The following is a 20,838-nucleotide window of genomic DNA, read 5'->3' on the forward strand; positions in this document are numbered from 1 at the left end:
ATTTATGATATGTAAAATTAAACCTAAATAAAGTGTTTTTTGTTTTTTGGGTAAGCCTCCTATGGCTCCCTATGTGGCTCACAGTCTAAGCCAGTGTTCCAAGAGCAGTCTGCAAGGCCCCACATGACTTCCTGGCTCTCCACTCCTACCCACTTGCCAGCTCTGCTCCATGCACACTGCACTGGTCTGCCTGCCCTTTGTTCTCCCTGGGGCTGGTAAACTGAATCTCTGAGAACAACAGCAAGAAAGATCCTATCTTGCAGTGTTTGCTCATATCTGCGGTTAAATTTTCCCATGGTGGCACGGCCAACTTCAAGGGACCAAAGTTTTAACAATGGGCTTGCAAAGTTCCTGATTATTAATGGTCCCTGGTACGCCCCTGCGAGCTGGCTCCAGCCAGTGCTGCTTCAAGCCTTTGTGCTTGTCGCCTTCTCTACATTCCACACAGTTCACTGCCTCACCACTCACACACAGGCCCTGCTCAGCGTGCCCTGGGCCACCGCCCCAATCCCATCTGACACTTCCCACCCTCCCTTCTCTCCTTGATTCTCCTCCTTAGCATTTATCACTTTCTAACATTCAATGTACTTTATAAAAAATATTTTTTTCAGTTTTATTGTGGTATGACAGACAAAATTTCATACATTTAAGGTATACGACATGTACATTATGCAGTTAAGCTAATTAATACAATCATCACCTCTCATACTTGCTGTTCAATATTTTCTATTTATTCACTGTATCATCTGTCCCCTGCCACACACGTACGCTAGAAATATGAACTCCACAAGACAGAGATTTTAGATTTTCGGTACAGCTGTATCCTCAGGACGGTGCCCCGCCACACAGTGAGAGTTTAGTAAATATTTATTGAGCCAGTGAAGAGTAAACGACAACTAACAGTTAGTGAACATTTTTTATTTGCCAGACAGTTGCTATGTGTAAGAGGTAAAAACTGACCTCTGGCATTCTAGGTACAAAGTTTGTTTTTTTGTTTTTTCCCCAGAATCACATCGAAGCTGGTGTCAGCTCTCAGTCTCCAGGATCTGTGGGAACTCTAGGCTCTCCAGATCACCTTCCTTACCTATCCCTAGAAGTGGCTCAGAGTCCTTCCGATGGAAGAGAGGCTATGGGTGCCTCGCAGAGAGGATGCTTACGCATCAGCTCCCTTATTTTGCATTAATTAGTGTCACACTGGGTGTTGGTCCTTCACTGTGTTTTGTTTCCCTGTCAGGGTGGCCCATTTTCATGGAGGCAGCTCTTCTCTCTCCCCACCAAGCGTGGCCACAGAGAATCATCTCTTCGGCCTTCAAATTCCATTTCCCCTCAGTGCCCAGACCCCTACTGGGTCCCGGGCAAACATTCTTATCTGCAAATCTGCAACCCCGATCTAAAGATACAATCTCTGCCCTCAGGGAGACAGATGGACAGATGACCTGCTCTTCAGGCAGCCTGATCTCAACATCACTGTTCTCTATCAGTATTTGATAAGAATCAGGCAGCACAGAACTGGGGGCTGCAAACTGACCAAAAATGATGATGATACTAATAATAGCAGTAACTGCCTTTTGTTTAGTCATTCAACAAAGATCTTGGAGCACCTGTTACCTGCTAGGCAAAGTAAATTACAAGGAATTTAGAAGGTGGTTAGTCCTGTGAAGAAAAATAAAGCCTAGAGAGACAGAAAGTACCGGAGAGTGGGTTGGGGAAGTTACTGGTTTTAAACAAAGTGATCGGAAAGACCCTGGCTGATAAAGTGATATTTGAGCAAAGACTTGCAGGAGATAAGAGAGCGAAGCTGAATGCACCCGGGTGAAGAAATGTCAGCAGAAGAAACCACAAATGCCCCTGAGGTGGGAGTGTGACTGTCATACTGGAGGAATGACAAAAAGGCCAGTGTGTCTGAAGCAGGGAGTGGGACGGAGGCTAGGAGGTGGGACGAGGGCCAGCTTTCTGCCCTCCCGCCCCCGGGTGCCCTGCGGCCCACTTGGCCCCTGTCAGCTCAGCTAACCGTTCCAACAGCCCTGCGAGTTCTACCATTTAACACGTGAGAAAATGACTCAGAAAGGGTGAGTGACATGCCCAGGGCCACACAGCTGATTAGGAACAGAGCTGGGATTCAAATTCTAATGTTCAGGCACTGAGTTCAGAGCCACCCTCTTGTGCCACACCCGGGACACCAGGGTGTGTTTTGTTTCTGGCGCTCCCTGTGACCTCCAGCCCCACCCCTGTCCTTGGGCTCCTCTAGGCAAAGGCAGGGCAGGGCCTTCTTACCCAACAATGGCCATTCTTCTCCAGGGCCACCCTGGTCTTCCAGAACCCCAGAACTTGGAACACTGCTGCTCAGGCTGTTGCAGCCCCAGTGTGTCCGGGAAGGAGGGACTTTATTTCTGACTCTGGATTTCTTTAGAAGACCCAGCGGCCTGCAAGTCCTTCTCTGTTGTAAGGGGAAGCCAGGAACCTGCTCTTCAGGCCACGACCTGACTTCCCTCCTCAAGCGCCCCAGAGTTTGCTGCCCAGCTGGGCCCCAGCAGGCCTGAGTGTAACCAGGCTTCCTACAGGTATGGGCTTGAGTGAAAATGGCAGTTCTGACCGCCGGGCCCTGCTCTGGCCGCCTTCCTTCTGCCAAGGTGGTTACAAATTGAAGTGTGGTTTACTGCGTAGATGGCTACACATTAGTATTACCTAAGGTGCTTTAAAAAAGAAAGATGCCCAGACTCACTCCATACAGACCAATGAAATTAGAACCTAGTATGTTTGGGTTTGAACATCAGTATTTTTTTGAGGTTCCCCAAGAGATCCTAATGTGCAGTCATGGTTGAGAATCACTGAAATGGACCATAGGGTTTGTGTGAGAATTAAATTAGGTCATTTTGTTCATTCATTAATTCAAAAACATTCACTGAGCTCCAGATCCGGACCAGGCACTATTCTAGGAGGTGGGGAGACAGCTGTGAACAAAGGCATTTACAGGAAGAAGTTTAAAAACATAAACAATGGCTACTCAGAAAGAATAATACAGGATTCGAAGCAAACAGGGGCCAAGAGCGCTGGAGGCAGAGGTGTTGGTGGGGAGTCAGAGCGGCCTTAGAGACCCATCCTCGGGGGAGCTGGTGTGTGTGCTGGGATCTGAATGACCAAAAAAGGCTGCAGATCAGGGTCACGGTGTTCCAGGCAGAAGCAAAGGTCCCAGGAAGGGTGTGCCTGAGGAAAGGGAAGGAACCAGAGTGGCTGACACACTGTGAATGGGAGGGAAAGCAGAGTGCTGAGCTCAGAGGGTGAGGATGATGGGGTGCAGAGCCGCCAGTGGACTGCATGTGATGACAGGCCCGTGGACTCTTCCATAAGACAGTGATGTGATCTAGGCTATGCTTTAGAAGGAAATCTCTAAATTCTGTGTGAGGAATGGACTGGGGGAAGGCAGAAAGAATAAGCAGAGAGGCGGCCACTGCTCTGACCAGACCAGCGACAATGGTGGCTGCGACAGGGGGCTCTCAGTGGTGGAGACCAGGGACATTTAGTGCTCAGAGCAGTGGCAGTTGGTAGCAAACCCTTCTGCATTAGCTACTCCTATTATTATTATTTATTCTTACTAATAAAAGTTTTCTATCATGGCACTCCTCCCTTTGTGGGGGTGGGGGGTAGGCTTGGAATTTGTGTGGCTGGGGCTGAGGGTTCCTCAGAGGGACACAGAGGAGCCACAGGGTTGTCAGGCCAGAGGGGTGGATGCAGGGAGTGGCTGGGCTCCTGGGCAGGGGCAGGGGTCTGGGTAGGGCAGAGGGCACAGGGACAGGGGTTGGAAACAGAATGGGGTCCAGAGTTTGAGAGGGAGCCCTGTGATGAGCTGAGCTGTTGCCAGAGAGGGTCTCAGGAGAGAGAGCAAGGGGTTATGTGTAGAAAGGGGGTGAGGGGAGAGAGACAACCTGCCCCCTCCCACTCTTTTCCCAGAAATGCATATAGTTTACTTCTTTGCACCCTTCAGTCTGTTGAACAAAATAAATTTTAAAGATCTTATTGGCTTTGTTCAATGATTCATGAATCAGGCAGCGTCCCATCTAGCAGACGGAAAGGAGCTCTGAGGAGCTGTACAAAACAAAAGACTTTTATAGGCTGAAGGGAGCAGGAACAAGGAAGTTATATTAGACAAAAAGTCTGGTTGGTAATTACAAGGTCGCTCTCCTTTAGGGGGTGGCAGATGATCTCACTAGTGCTGATCAGGTGACTCCTGATTGAGTGGTTTAATATTCCATTTTGGGGAGAGCCGAAGACTGTAATTAAGTTAAGTCTCAGTTTGGTGACATGGGACCCACCATATGCAACTCCATTTGAAGCTTGTCATCTTGCTTTTAAGGAGCCAAACAGCAACTTCTGAGTGAAGTTCTCATGGTCACCCTATTTAAAGTGTCAGCGTGCCCCCTTTCACCTTCTCACTTTCAAATCTTCCCTGATGGGCTTTTTCTCCTTAGCACTCATCAGCATCTGCCAGATAGTAATATATTCTGTTCCTTTATCTCATTCTCTATGTTCCCCCTCTTGTAGAGTGTAAGCTCTGCGAACACAAGGGGTGTTGTCTATTTTATTCGTTTCTCTATCCCCAGTACCTACAATGGTACTTAGCATGATTTATCAGACCGCAAGATATATTGACCTTGTTATATATATAAATGAATGAATTAGGAAATGAACGAGTGAATGAATAGGAGTTGTCACCAGGGTCCACAGAAGGCTGACCACGTAGGGATTTCCCCAACAGTCGGGGGGCTTGGTCTCCATCCTGTGAGGCCTAAAGCACTGGAAGCCTTCTAGGCTTGTACTCAAACCTGCCCAGGTGAGCAGGAAACCTGTATTAGTTTCATACATTTCATACAGTATTAGTTTCATTAGTGTACAATATGATTCAACATTTCTATACATTACTCAGTGCCCACCATGATAAAGGTACTCTTAATCCCCGTCACCTGTTTCACACATTCCCCAGCCTCCCCTCTGGGAACCATCTGTTTGTTCTCTGTATTTAAGAGTCTGGTTTTTTGTTTGTCTTTTCTTTTTCTTTGTTTGTTTGTTTGTTTTGTCTCTTAATTGCACATATGAGTGAAATCCTGTGGTATTTGTCTTTGTCTGACTTACTTCACTTGGCATGATACACTCTAGCTCCATCCATTTTGCCTCAAATAGCAGGATCTCATTCTTTTTAGTGGTTAATATTCCATTGTGTATATATACCACATCTTCTTTATCCATTCATCTATGGATGGACACTTGAGCTGCTTCCAGATCTTGGCTATTGTAAATAATGCTGCAGTAAACACAGGGTTGCATTATCTTTTCAAATTAGTGTTTTCGTTTTCTTTGGGTAAACTGGATCATATGGTGATTCCAGTTTTAACTTCTCGAGGAAACTCCATACTGTTTTCCGCAGTGGCTGCACCACCAGTGCACATTCCCACCAACAGTGCACGAGGGTTCCTTTTGCTCCACATCCTCGCCAACACCTGTTGTTTCTTGTCTTTTTGATTCTAGCCGTTCTGACAAGGGAGAGGTGATAGCTCATTGTGGTTTTTATTTGTATTTCCCTGATGATGGGTGATGTTGAGCATCTTTTCATGTGTCTGTTGACCATTTGTATGTGGGAATATTCTTGTCAAAGGCCTGTGAGGGGAGAATGGGAGGGGGAGCCCACAGTAGCCCTGACTGGCCTGGCTGACACTTAAGATGCTTTACCGTCCACTCCAGCTGGATGACTTGCCTGGGTTGATTTCATTTGACTGTGTGGTTCTCAACCTACAGACTGCAAGACAGCATTACGTGGGGCTATCAATGACAACACAGGGATCTCATTTGGACCCCGACTCAAACGAACTTTAAATTATGATATGACGAGGGTAATTCTCACACAGTCTGGATATTTGATAAGAAGTTATCATTCATTCTGTTAAGTAGGACAATGGTATGGTGGTTATGTTTCATTTAAAAAAACAGCCTATCTTTTAGAGATTCATAGTGGATTATTTATGGATGAACTAATGTAATACATGGGACTGGCTTCAAAATAGTCCAGGGCAGGAAGTGATGGAGTAAGTAACACTGGTGGTGACAGTAACGCAAGTTGAGTGACAGGTACGTTAGGGCGCGTAACCATTTTCTCTATTTTTGCATACATTCAAATTTTTTCAAATAGTTAAAAAAAAATCATTTGGGGAGCTTTTAAAACATACAGATAACTGGGCCACACCCTGAGTGATTCTGAATTAACTGGTCTGAGTTGAGGCCTAGCATCAATACTGTTTAAAAAAGCTCCCAGGAGATCCCTTAAAAAGTTAAAAATTGAGCTACCCTATGATCCAGCAATTGCACTACTGGGTATTTACCCCAAAGATACAGACGTAGTGAAGAGAAGGGCCATATGCACCCCAATGTTCATAGCAGCATTGTCCACAATAGCTAAATCGTGGAAGGAGCCGAGATGCCCTTCAACAGATGACTGGATTAAGAAGATGTGGTCCATATATAAAATGGAATATTACTCAGCCATCAAAAAGAACGATTTCACAACATTTGCAGCAACATGGACAGGACTGGAGGAGATAATGCTGAGTGAAATAAGTCAAGCAGAGAAAGACAATTATCATACGGTTTCACTCATTTATGGAACATAAGAAGTAGGAAGATTGGTAGGAGAAGAAAGGGAAGAAGAAGGGGGGGGTAAACAGAACGCGGAATGAACCATGAGAGACTATGGACTCTGGGAAACAAACTGAGGGCTTCAGAGGGGAGGGGGCTGGGGGAATGGGATAGGCCGGTGATGGGTATTAAGGAGGGCCCATATTGCATGGTGCACTGGGTGTTATACGCAAGTAATGAATCATGGAACTTTATGTCAAAAACTAGGGATGTACTGTATGGTGACTAACATAATATAATAAAAAATTATTAAAAAAAAAAAAAAAAGCTCCCAGGGGGATGTTACTGTGTATTCCGGGATAAGAAGTGCTAATGGAGCACCAGTTCTTTATCATATCCTCACAACTACCCTGGGAGGCAGGCACTATTCACCCATTCTACAGATGGAGAGCTAAGCTCTAATAGTGGACTCACAAATTTGAGAAGTAAAAGATCTGAGGGATGAGTGTGAGGTACGGGCACATAGGCAGTGTGGTATGGTGACTTAGACCTGAGGTTTGCAAACTTTTCCAGGAGAGGGCCAGATGATAAGATTTTTGGCATTGCTGACCCACATACGGTCTCTGTTGCAACTATTTAACTTGGTCAGAGTAATAAAAGCAGCCGGACAATAGCAAAAGAATGGGCATGGCTGTGATCCAATAACACTGTATTTACAAGAACAGGCAGAGGGCCAGTTTGCCAAACTCTGGTGTAGACCACAGACATTGGGCTTAGAGGCACCTGAGCCCATGTGCTCCTTCATCAACTTGCTGGGTGGTCTTGTAGAAATCTCCACATTCATGAAGGGGGCATCATAATTATACCTACTGATGTAGGAAATATTGGGTTCAGAACCAACAGCCAAGAAGGAATTCTTGAGACATCTTTGGTGCAGAAAGGTGGTTTTATTAAAGCATGGGGACAGGACCCACTGGCAGACAAGAAATGCACTGGGGTCACAAGGAGTGATCGATTATATATTTTCAAACTGGGAGGGGGTTAGGGATAGCTTAGGTCTCTAAGGAATTTTGGAAGCAAGATTTCCAGGATCCTGAGGGGGCTAGCTATTGTTAGGAAAACGTCACTTATTACTGTCCAGTAAAACCTTAGTCATGAGACCCTTCAGATGTGTATCAGTGGATCATATGCTTGGAGGATGATTGTCAACATATATCTTGGGGGTAGAGATAAAGGAAGTTTCCAAAGGAATTTTTGTATGTTAAAGTAGACTCACAGGATCCTGGGGACCGGGCTAAGATTGCTTTTCGCCCTAAACAAAATATTAACACCAAGGCAGCTGAGTTCCTAAAGGAATGTCACTCTGTTTTAAGGACTTGTTAATGGACCATAAGTAGTAAGGAAATTTAATTTTTCTTTTGCCTTTGCTTCCCATATCACCTACCTCATAGACATGCTGTGATGGTTAACAAGATGGTTAAGTGTAAAGCTCAAATACTAGCTTAATACATAGTGATGTGTACTTAGTATTATGGGCTGGCATGGTACTGGGTCTGTAACGGTCAGCAAAGAATCGAAGTTGGGGTTTCAGTGCAGAAGAGAAACAGGGTAGAGCCCCTGTGATACTGTGATTTGTGTCAAACAACAAAATTCATGAATTTTAAGCAATTCATGAATTGGGCAGCATCCAATCCAGCCAGTAGAGAGATGCCCCCAGGGGCTGTACAAAGTGGAAGGTGGTTATAGGCGGGGGTGGGGGGGGGTGGAAAGACGTTATTAGCAAAACAGAAGAAAGGATTTTTTCAGGCAGGGACATCTTTTGTGGGAGAAAGGAAAGGCAGGGGTTTTATTTGTTTGTTTTTTCATCATGCAGATTATTTTACCACTGCTGAACAGGAAATTTCAGATTGACTTTTAAAAGGCCATATTCCTGGGATAGGTTGAAACTGTAATTAAGTCTTGTTTGCCACTGGCAGGGGGAGGGGCTCAAATGATTCAATTTGGGGCTTTTCAAAAAAAATTTTTTTTAACATAAGAAATATATATATTTGGGCATTCAGATGACCAAACAGATTTCTCATGTAGATTTGGTCTTCATCCATAGTTCCTGGCTCACAGCTCTCAAAATCCTTGGAATTTCCTGAGCGATAAAATAAGAGCAATGGAGCATCTTTTGTTACAGCATTTGGTCTCTTGTCCTCAGTTCCTGAAAAAAACGCTTCAGAGCATAAACTATGGGGAACTCAGAACCTCTTTCAAAACAAAAACAAAAACAAAACACATGACTCATTTTTGCAATTGAGCCCTGGCTTGCAAGTACCTGGTCCCTGCTATGAGTTTCAAAAGCCTGTTTTGCAACCCCAAGTCAAAAATCTGATTCTGTTCTCTGCTGTCACCTCAGCCTCCTGATGCAGGACTCCACTGAACGATGGAGCGTAAAGGGTATCAGGGTGGGAAGCCTCCATTAATGTCTCAAAATATTGTTCACAGCATCCATTTTTTTTAAAAAAGGATATTATTTATTTTTGAGAGCGCACACATGCGGTGGGGGGGGGAGGGGAGAGGGGATAGAGAGACAAACAGACTCGGAGCTGAGCTTAGAGCCCCACGTGGGACTGTCTTACAACCCATGAGATCATGACCTGAGGTGAAACCAAGAGTCAGATGCTTAACAGACAGGCGCCCCTGTTCAATGCATCCACTTTGCAGTGGGGCACTAGAGAGGCAGTACATCACTGTGGTTAGGGGCATGGATTCTATAGCTAGATTGTCTGCCCCAAATGTGGGGCAACGATGGGGTGGAAGCTGGTGGCACAGGGGCTGACTCACCTGAGGCAGAACAAAAAAGAAGTTTACTGAATACACCACAAGGGAGCAGAAGTCAGGACAGCAGAGACTATCTGCAAGGAGGCGGCGGGTGGGGGCTGTTTTTAAAAGGGAAGTATGAGGAGGTATGGCAACGTAAGTAACTCCCCCTTGTTTGGTAACTGTGCCTGGCTTTAAGTAGCCCATTGATTAGTTAAGGCCTATGGATATTTTAAGGTGGGTCATCTAATGGGCCTGTCTGTATTCAGCCAAGGGGGCCCCTATGGGCTCTGTCTACATTCCATTGCTCAAAGCTGTTTGCCTGAAAGCGGCCTCAAGGGGCACAAGCACCCCAATGTTTATAGCAGCAATGTCCACAACAGCCAAGATAAGGAAAGAGCCCAGATGTCCATCAACAGCTGAATGGATAAAGAAGATGTGGGGTGTGTGTGTGTGTGTGTGTGTGTGTGTGTGTGTGTAATGGAATATTATTCAGCCACCAAAAAAGAATGAAATCTTGCCATTTGCAACAAGGCGGATGGAACTGGAGGGCATTATGCTAAGTGAAATAAGTCAGAGAAAGATACCATATGATTTCACTCATACGTGGAATTTAAGAAACAAAACAGATGAACATAGGGGAAGGGAAGGAAAAATAAAATAAGATGAAAACAGAGAGGGAATCAAACCATAGGAGACACTGAACTCTAGGAAATAAACCAAGGGTTGCTGGAGAGGAAGTGGATGGGGGGATGGGGTAACTGGGTGATGGGCATTAAGGAACGCACTTGTTAGAATGAGCACTGGGTGTTATATGCAACTGATAAATCACTAAATTCTACCCCTAAAATTAATAATGCTGTATATGTTAACAAAACTGCATTTAAATAAAGAATTTTAAAAATAATAGTAAATAAATAAATATGGCTACTCTACACCTACTAGTTGTGTGACTTTGGGCAAATTACTTAACCTCTCTGTGCCTTATTTTATACTCATTAAATGAGGATTATAATAGTACTATTCCTACATCATAGTGTCATCATAAAAGATGCAACGGTATGGAAAGCACTAGAACAGTACCTGGCACATGATAAGCATGTTAAACTATAGATACTTATAAAATTTAGTACTAGAATTGGTTATAATTCTTTATATTTTAGGCCAATAAATTACATAGATCTATTTTTTAAAAACCTTCAGATAGTTTGACAAACATATTTCCCAGGCAAATATCATTTATTCATTCATTCACATATTTATTCATGCCACTTGTTCATTTTCCTACCATAAATGCCAGCAGTCAACAAAGAAGTTAAGATCCTTACAAAGTTCATATGAAGGTGTAACCTAGAATATACTCCTATAGGTCTTCTTATTTAAGACACTCATATAGTCTATGCCACACAGAGAAACAGCTCTATGCTTGAGGAATACTTACGAAGATCTGAAGAGGTGATTCTATGCTCTAAATTGTTAGGGAAGACATAATTAGGGAAAGTCAGAAAGGAAGCTTCTGACCCAGACCATTCTAAGAGTTAAAATTGTAAAAAAAAAAAAGGGGGGGGATTAGGAAAGGAAATCATGTCATAGATCTAAAATGTACTTTTATACTTTTGTAGGATATATATAGGATATATTTCATATTATTAAGACAATCAGAACACTGAACAATATGCATTAGCTGACTCCATTTGCATTTAAAATTGTACATTCAAATGTGCAAATGTGCATTTATATAGGAATTTTCAACATGTATAGGAATTCATTTCAAACTGCTAATAGTAGCTTTCTCAGGGGTGGGATTATGAGAGAGATTTTATTTTCTACTTAACATTTTTATTGTATTGTTTGGAATTTTTACAAGTGTGACTTTTTATGTCACTTTTTGTAATGACTTTTAAAAGAAATATTTACAGTTGAGAAAATCTGTTCAAATAAGAAATAACAGGGAGATCGGTAGGAGAAGGAAGGGAAGAATGAAGGGGGGTAAACAGAAGGGGGAATGAACCACGAGAGACTACGGACTCTGGGAAACAAACTGAGGGTTTCAGAGGGGAGGGGGTTGGGGGATTGGGATAGGCCAGTGATGGGTATTAAGGAGGGCACGTATTGCATGGAGCACTGGGTGTTATATGCCAACAATGAATCATGGAACACTACATCAAAAACTAAGGATGTACTGTACGGTGACTAACATAACATAATAAAAATTATTTAAAAAAAAAGAGAAAATCTGTTCAAATATCAAATGGGGTACATGAATGGGAAGTGAGATAGTGAGCTTCCCATCATAAGGGGGCATTCAAGTAGGAGTTGGAGGAGCATGAAGCAGAGGCTGTGATGGGGAATTGGACTAGTTATCTCTGAGACTCAGAGGCTCACCCTAGGACTCTGGAGTAGGACTCATCTCTGCAAAAGTCTCACCTTTTGTCTGGGGAGCCAATGGGCTCAAATAGCTGTGTGCAATTTGGATTCTTGCTGCTCTGAGTGGGGCCCTGCTGGTCTGAGCTATCCCTGTGTAGGTTACACAGGGGCTGAGGTTAAGCTAACACTTTGTCTCTTTTCCAGTGCCCTGCCAAGCTGTGGGTACCACTAGGGAGGCAGTGGGCCATGCTCAGGCCAGGTTCTCCATACATAAACTGGCTGGGCAGAGAAGGTACGGGGGAGGGAATGATGACGTGGTGCCCTGCCACCTGCCCTGATAAGGGCTCCTGTTCCTCTTTGTGCCCCTGAAGGACAGCCATGAAGCTACTCTGGATGTCCCTGCTGCTAGTGGCCTCTTGCGTCTCCACTGTCCAGGGCTTGCCAGAGGAGGACATCAAGGAAGCCAGTATCAACATATCCCAGCCCTTGCATATCGTGGAGGAAGGCAACCTGCTAGTGCTAACACCTGCTGGCCTGACCCAGATGCTGAACCAGACCCGCTTCCTCATGGTGCTTTTTCGTGAGTGTCCCCCACTCCGGGGTGGTGGGCAATGAGTGGGGTGAGATCTGCCTCCTTGCTCCTGGCAGCCAGAGAAGTGTTATATATTGCTAAACACATGAGAACACATACTATTAACATATTTAAAAATAATACGTATATACTATCATTCCCAATTTGCAGATGAGAATACTGAGGTCCAGGGAGGTTAAGCAATTGGCAAGATACTATGTTGCCACTTTAGTCTTGATTTATATGTTGCTCCTTAGCCCCACTGAATGTAAAAAGCCAAGCTTTACTCTTAGGTATCTTTATGCTCCGAAACTCAACTTTCCCCTCTGTAAAATGGGCAAGAGCATCATGGCCATATTGGATTGTTGTAAAGATTAAATGAAATAGTATGTCAAGTAGCTGGAACGCAACCAGAGAACAATAAATGGCAGCAGTTACGAGCAAGCTCTTGAGCAAAAATTTGCAGACCATCACATTTGTCTGAACTCTGCCTGTCCACTTTTGTTCTTTGGACTGTTGTTCTTTGCATCAGCAGGCATTTCTTCTTTTCCTTAGTCACTGGGCACGGAGCTGTGCCTTGTTGCAGGATAGGACAGATTTTCATATCAGCTTTCACAGAGTCAGTGCTTACCGTGTGCTGGGCATTATCCTTAGTGCCCCACCACATGTTAAATCAGTTAATCCTCACAACAAGCCGGTGTGGTGGCACTGTTTGTCTCCCTATTTTATAGCTGAGGAGACAGGAGCCAAGAGATTTGCCCAAAGTCACCCAGCTCACAAGTGGGGACCGCAGACCCTGTGCTACACCACTTCTCACCTGCAAGAATTGCAAGGGTGCAGAAAGCAGATGTGAACACTGGATTCCAGAATCCTTCAGAACCTCTCCTGGGAAGTGTCTGTCTCTGTGTCAGTCCCCAAAGTCTGCTTCTAGGATGTACCTAGCCTGACGAGCACCCAGGTTCCTGGAGGCCAGGCAGTACCTGACGTTCCAGAGCTGGGCAGGGAAGTGCAGGATAGGTGCTGCTCCTTTTTGGTTTCTGCCCCTTTCCATGCAGCCCCTCTGCCCACATTCTCCTCCCCTCTTCTTGGCTACTGCTCTGGGGTAGCCTCTTCTCCCTTCTGTCAGTTTGCCCTCCTTGAACGCTGACCCCACACAGCCTTCCTTTTCTCTCCCGTCTGACCAATGCATGTACTGGGATGATTTCAGCTTTACAGGTTCACAGTCCTAGGCTCAAATGCTGGGCTCTGCCACTTCTTGGCCAGGCGACCTTGATCACTCTGAGCCTCTCTTTACTTGGCTGCGAAATGGGGAATTTAATAATAGGATATAATTCCTAGGGTGCTTAGCACAGTGCTTGGTGCATAATAAGAGCTTAAGAATATATTGACTGCCATTCTCTTTATCATCATTATTAGATTCCTCCTCCCCACAAAAGCGTTAATGATTTTACCCTTACAGGTTGTTGTGGTAATGAAAATGGGCTCAAATATGCAGTCATTAGTGCCTACTGAGCATTCATTGGGCAGAAAGTGTTATTATTACATTCTGATTCACCCCACTTTTACTCAGCTCTGCTCAGTGCCAGGCCTTGGGCGGGCCCTTTCGGAGCACAGAGAAAAGGGGTCTTGGTTTCTGCTCTCAAAGACTTTGTAGTTGAAGTCATGAATGTCACAAAGCAGGAGAAACTCTTTACAATGATATTCATGCCAATAGAAGAGTCTAAAACGGGACACACCGGGTGCCTCATGGAGGGAGAAGTGACAGCTTGGACTTGCCCTCAGAAATGGCAGTTCTGGCTGCAAACCAGTTAAGCAGCCTCCTTGGTCTTGGCTCTTGCATCCTTGCATCCTGGAATGCACATGGGTCTCCAAATGCATCTTGAAGCTTGAAGTTTGGCCTTAGGTGAGAGAAATCTTCATTATTTGTCCTCCCAGTGATGCCGAGTGATAGTAGGTAATCTTCAGCCGGAGCAGTGGAGTGAGCACTCTGGAATCTATCATTGCTGACATCAATAATTATCAATGACCACATGCCAAGCACTGGTAAATCCTAAAGTGTTTTATTTTTTTTAAAAACTTGAATCACCCACACACTTATGTCTGTAAGTGACATCAAGGTTTGGGGTAAAGTACACAGGTTTGGGAGCCAGGCCAGCCTGAGTGTGAAACCCAATACTGCCATGATCTAGATAGGTGGCCTTGGGTACATTTCTTTGTGTCTCACCTTCGTCTGTGGAGTGGGAATAACGAAAGTGGTGGAGTCATTGTAGGGATTGACTAAGAGTGTCTATGAAGGATCCGGCACACGGAAGATGCTCCATAAATGAGTCCTCATCCTCCTGTGTCCCTGAGGCACAAAACGGATCATCAACTATCAGTTAGGACTGGGTGCAGCTTCAAGGAATAAAGAATGGCAATGATGACTTAAAACCAAGATTTATCTCATATGCTCATATGTAGACCAGGGATAGGCAGTCAATGGCTGTCCTAGCAGCTTCATGGTGTCAACGACACAGGCTCCACCTGTCTTCTTGCTCCATCACCCTGACTTGTTGTAGCTTGTGGTCACAAGAGGGCTGCGGCACCTCTTGTGTTGTACTGTGGATTTTGCTAGGGGAAAAAAGGGACAGGCAAATAGCAAAAGGACAAAATATATGTCAGCCAAGTATGTCCCCTGAAAAAAACCAAAACTTTTCCAGAAGCTCCACCAGTGACTTTTGTTATAACTTATTGGCTAGAACTGGGCCATGGCTGTTCCCGACTGAGGAGTCTGAAATGGTAAATGTTTAAGGTTTCTATCTCTATGGTCCAGGAATGGTTGATTCACAGTATTTGCCACAAGATCCAAGATTGCAGGCTAACTTAAATGGGCCAAATATCTTGTTAGTTCTTTGCATATTGTAGCTCAGTTTTTAATGTTAGATGAATGAAGTCCTTTAATGAAATAAATTCTAAAACTGATAGCCTACTTTTGTACCCAAATTCTTTTGCTGTTCTGATTTTTTAAAATATGTATGTAGAGAGAATGTGTGCAAGCAGGAGGAGGGGCAGAAGGAGACAGAAAATCTTAAGCAGACTCCATGCACAGCATGGAGCCCAAGGGGGGGTTCAGTCTCATACCCTGAGATCATGACCAGAGCTGAAATCAAGAATTGGACACTTAACCGACTGAGCCACCTGGGTGCCCCTCGTTGCTCTGATTTTGATTAGATATTTTAAAGATCACTGTGTTAAGGTGAGCTAACTGCTATACCAACTCCCAAATCTAGGTTTGTAAAGGGTGACTTCTTAAATCTTAGTCTCAGGCAGGTCTGCAGAGGAACTTTGCTCCATACAGTCATTCAGGCACCCAGGCTCCTTCCATCCAGTGACTCAGGCATCCCTTAGGGCCTAGAGTACTCCACTGAGTCCTCTGCCTCCAGCCAGCAAATGGATTGAGAGGCTGAGGAAATGCTTCTGGGCCAGGCCAGCCCCGGAAATGGTGCACATCAGTATTACTTCAAGCATGGTCTGTGGGCCAGCAGTGCCAGCATCACTTAGGAGGTGATTAGAATTGCAAAATACCAGGCCCCGCTCTAGACCTACTGAGTCAGAGTCCCAGGTGATTCACATGGACATTACAGGGTAAGAAGCATGTGTAACTTCTGCCCATGTCCCACTGGCCACAGCTCTGCAGGAAAGGCTGGGAAACACAGTGTAAATGAAGAGGAAAAAGAAACAGGATTTGGGGAACATGTGGCATCATCTGCCTTAATCACACTGCACCTTATAGGAGCCTTGAAACAGCCTTTGATTCAAACACAACCTGAAGCTGGGCTGGCTGAGAGGCAGCTGGGTGGTTTAAGTTCTTCCAGACACTAACCCACCATGAATAGGTTTCTCTTCTGGGCAGCAAGGTCAACAACTATTTCCTGCATGGGGTTGACTTCACGGACTATTTGCTCAGGTTAACGTTCCAAGGACACCTGGTTCCCAAATCCAATAGGCACTTGTCAGTCCTCACCTTCCTTGACCACTTTACAACCTCAACCTGAGACCTGTTGCTCCTTGGTGCCCACAAGCCCATTCTCTTCTGGTTCCCTTTGATCCCTCTGACTCACTTCTCAGTTCTTTATGGCTCCTCTTGTTTCCCATAACCCTGAAACCAAGGATGTAACTGGCAGCCCACGGACTGAAGACAGCCAGCAGGGGGTTATGTTTGGGTCACACAGCGTTTTAAAAATTGAGACATTTCACAATTAAAATTGAATTTACATCTGCTCTTGAAGAAAACAGAAGATCTAGAGGCACGGGCCCATATTCTTGCAATGTGACAACTGGCTGGAACTGAGTAATGATTTTTGATCAGAAAACATGCCTGTCAGTTTGCCACATCCCTACCCAGCCAAGCCCACACAGTCACTCTCTCTGCCTCACCCTTGTAGCATTTGAGTCTGTGTCCCCTGGTCTCCTGGTCCCTTCTTACTTGGTGCAGTCTCTCTGAGCATTGTAACTTTAGTGGGGGAGTTTGGGTATGTGACAGCCTCAGCAACTCAGTTGCCCTGGGTCCCAGAGCCTCCTCTGCTGGCTTGTGTAGCCACTTTATAACAATATGGAACAAAAACGTTCTTTTTTGTGCCCTTAACCTTGATGGTTCCCAGAAGGGAAAATCTCATTGGGTCATTTTTGCTTCCATCCAACATAGAGCATGCCTGACGCATATAATTCCATCAAAATAGTTCCAAGCTTCTGACATCCATCTAGCCCAAGCTGTTAATGGTTTCTTTCATTGTGCTGGGTTGCATGCTGGATTTTACTTCAAGCCTATGGAACAAGACCTTATAGGGGTGATCCGGTTTGGGCCACATTTTTTTATACAAGCCTGTCAGCAGGGCAGGTGTTTCCACTTTGCTGATTGACCCCTCCAGCCAATTCCCCGCATCCCTCAGCCACCCCAGGACGTGGGCCACCACTGACACATCTGTTTCATGGTTCCCTTCAGGGAAAAACTGAGAATCCTGCAGCTCTAGTCTGCCTGGTGTAGAACTGGAAGCTGATGGTTTGCATAGGTCAGACATCCAAGAGGACGTCGTCTTCTCTTTTTTGACTGCAGTCCTAATCTCTGATCCTGGACCCTCAATGTTGAAGGAACTAGAGCCACACACTTTGCATGACACAACACCCATCTCAACACACATTTACCCTTCCAAAAATGCCGCAGCAGGTGGACAAGACAGAGGAACCTGTCCTGTTTGCATAAGAATGCAAATCTCTGCCCAGTGACTGTTTTAATCAGGGCAGAAGGGGGAGTCCATGGCTCTTTGGGGCTTTAACTGACATAACTCGGGGACTGACACTGAATCTGGGGCTACAGAGACAGCCAATCAATTTTACATTCTTTAATAACATTAAATGAAAACCAATTTGAAGACTTGAAACTTAAAGCATTCCCACTAGTGGTATTTCAAAGCAGTAAACACCAGCAGAGATTTTGTTATCTAAAAGAAACACTCAGGCTCATTACATCTGAATATCTGATTCCTTCCAATACACAGTTTAAATCAAAATGAGTTCTCAAAAACTGGCAGGCCTTCTAAAGTGACCTTTGGAAAAACTAATCACTTGGGGAAAGCATTATAAATGTTTTCTTTTTCCCCAGCAATAAATAGGCTCTTTACAAAAAGCATTTTTTCAATATTGTCCCAGGGACATACTGTATATAACTCTCAAATCCTTAGCTGATGCCCATTGTCTTACCTCTCTGAGGACTCCAGGCTCAAGAGCCAATGGTTAGTGGGACCTTTCCTCTTGCATGTTCCTCCCATGTCTCAGATGCCACGTGTGTTCAAAACAGAACCCAGCATTTTTTATTTACTCCCTACAACTTGCTTTTTCTCATGCCGTCTTAACTGACAGCACCTCTCTCTACCCAATGTCAAAATCAGAAATCTCAAGGTCATTCTTGACTCCTCTCTATTCTCCCAACTAACCCGTCACCGGGTCCTTGTTGATACCACCTCCTAAAGCCCTCTGCGATCTCCAGTTTTCCCACCCCATGCCACTGATTTCGTTCCAGCCAATGTTCCCCACGTGAAACACTGCAGCAGCTCCCTAGAGCGTCTGCCCACCCCCTCCATTGCTGTCCCTACAGAGCACCCAGAGATTTTTTTTTTCTAAAATGCAAGTCTGATTGGGTAACTTCCCAATTAAAAACCCTCAGTGATTCGCTGAGACCCCAAACTCCTCAACACGGCTATAGCATGCTCTGCTTGATCTAGCCTCAGCCAGCTTGCCCACCTCATTTGAGAGTTATGGTCTAGCTCCTGAGTGATTTGTGGTTGCCAGATAGGTCACACTGGCTCAAGCCCCAGGGCCTTTGCACTTATAATTCCCTCTGACCATAGTGTCCTTCCTACACTTTCTCGCCTGGATTGTAAGGTTTAAGCTCATGAAGCCACCTTGTCAGGAAGCTGTGTCCACCCTTTCTCCCTCCTGCACTAGCCAGCAAGCCCTTCCATGCTGATGCAATCCTCTGTACTCTCCCTTTCATAGCATCTATCACACTGTATTGAAACTGCTTTCAATCTTGTGGGCTCCATGGGGGACAGGGGTCAAATCTCATCCACCTCTTGATTACTAACATCTGGCATTGTGCTTGGTAGGCCTGCATGAGATGTTGAATGAATGATTGAATGAAATAAGCTTTCCTTTGGCCCATAATGTTCTGCATGAATGAGGCAAAGAGAAAAGGGTAAGCTACCTTTAGTGGGGAGAAGTCAAAATGAGGTTTATCAGGAGCTGTCTCTAGGGTCATTTAGGAAGTACCCCTAAAGCAGAGATGGCAAGAGTCCTGGGAGCAAGTTAGATGATGATCATGGTGATGATGAAGATGGTGATATGGATGAAGATGGTGATGAAAAAGATGATGATGGTGGTGGCCATTTATTGAGCATCTGTATTCCATCTGTATTCCAGGCACGGTACTTGGTCTCATTGTCCCCATCTTACATATGATGCAAAGACTTCTCAGAAAGGTTGGAAAATTTGCCCAAAGTCATACAACCGATAAGTAATACAACCTGAATTTTAGACCAGGTCTGACACTAAACGTGGTGTTCAATCCATCTTACAAAACTGTGCTAATAACTAGAATAGTTATTTATTCATCATTTATCTATCCATTCACTCAATATTTTTTGAATACCTGTTATATGTCAGACTTCTAGGCACAAAACAGATGGACATCCTTGCTTCAAGGAACTTATATCCTAAAGAGGGAAGACTAGATAAACAGATAAGTAAGTAAAGAATGTAATATGTCTTTGGGTTAACAGCACTATGGAGAAAAATAAAGAGAAACAGAGAGAGCAAAGAGTTAGTGGAAGTGGGGCTGCAAATTTATACAGGGTGGTCTGGGAAAGTGACAATTCAGCAAGGACCTAAAGGCAGGAAGGCAGCCACCTATGCAGATAGCCGGGAGGAGAGCATTTCGTCAGAGGGAATGGCAAGTGCAAAGGCCCTGGGGTGGGAATGTGCCAGGATGGCTAAAGCTGAGATGCTGAAGAGCAGTGGGAGACAGGATCTGAAAGGAGTTACAGTCCTTTAGGGCCTTATAGGCCATTGTGATGGTCAGAGGAATTTGTTGGTGGGTGCTTGAGGAACTAGAAGGGATTGATTACCATCCCATAGTTCCTATCACCTGTGAGCACCTCTATATACTATAATGTTCCTATGGGATGGGGAGAGAATTATTCTCAGAATATTTTTCCATGCTTGATCTAGAGCTTGGTCTAAAGTAGGGTTTCTCATCCTCAGCACTATTAACACTTTGGCTGCCTGGGTAATTCTTTGTTGTATGTGGGGGTATGTTGCATTATAGGATGTTTAGTGGCATCCCCGACCTCTACCCATTAGATGTCAGTAGCACTCTAGTTGTGACAACCAGAAGTGTCTCCAGATATGGTCAAATGTCCCCCATTGAGAACCACTGTCTAAAGAAAGGCAGACTCCAGCTCCCTGTGCTGAAAGCTAATTTCCAGTCCCTACAGTCTCACTTCCCATCCACCACCCCCTCCCCTGACTCACACTGGTTGCTCAGAAAAGGGAACCTGACGTTATCTACTAAAGACCCAGGCAAACACTGATTCTAGGTCCATTAGCCATTAACACATCTACACATCAGGCAGACATTCAGAGAGACATTCCCTCTTCTAAGATGACCCTGGGTTCCATTTGCTTACCCCAAAACCCATGTGAGAGCCACACAATAGGCCCAGGCTTGTGTTGGATGACTTGGTGTTAATCACCCTTGTCTCTCTTTCCCCAAGAACCAGAAGATCTGCTGAGGATCCTGACATTCCCATTAAGACCCTCCCTTCCATAGAGAACCTGGTCAGGGCAAGATCAAGGGCTCTCCACCTATGCCATCATAATGGTTAGTCTTTGGGGCTCTTCTGTGCCAGAGAAGAGCCTTGTCTTATTATGTAGGATCATCT

General features: G+C 44.8%; 1 protein-coding gene across 1 annotated transcript in view; it reads left to right on the plus strand.

Moving 5' to 3' along the window:
- Positions 1-12,168: 12,168 nt before the first annotated feature.
- PDILT (protein disulfide isomerase like, testis expressed) overlaps positions 12,169-20,838 on the plus strand; it is a 33,092-nt gene continuing 24,422 nt past the window's right edge. Inside the window, exon 1 of the mRNA XM_045770915.2 lies at positions 12,169-12,373. Coding sequence (XP_045626871.1) covers positions 12,172-12,373 — 202 coding nt within the window. The 5' untranslated portion in view covers positions 12,169-12,171. The remainder of the gene's footprint in view (positions 12,374-20,838) is intronic.

Source organism: Ursus americanus, chromosome 2 (genome assembly GCF_024610735.1).
Source record: "Ursus americanus isolate L20-20 chromosome 2, mUrsAme1.1.p, whole genome shotgun sequence".
NCBI classification, from domain to species: Eukaryota; Metazoa; Chordata; class Mammalia; order Carnivora; family Ursidae; genus Ursus; species Ursus americanus.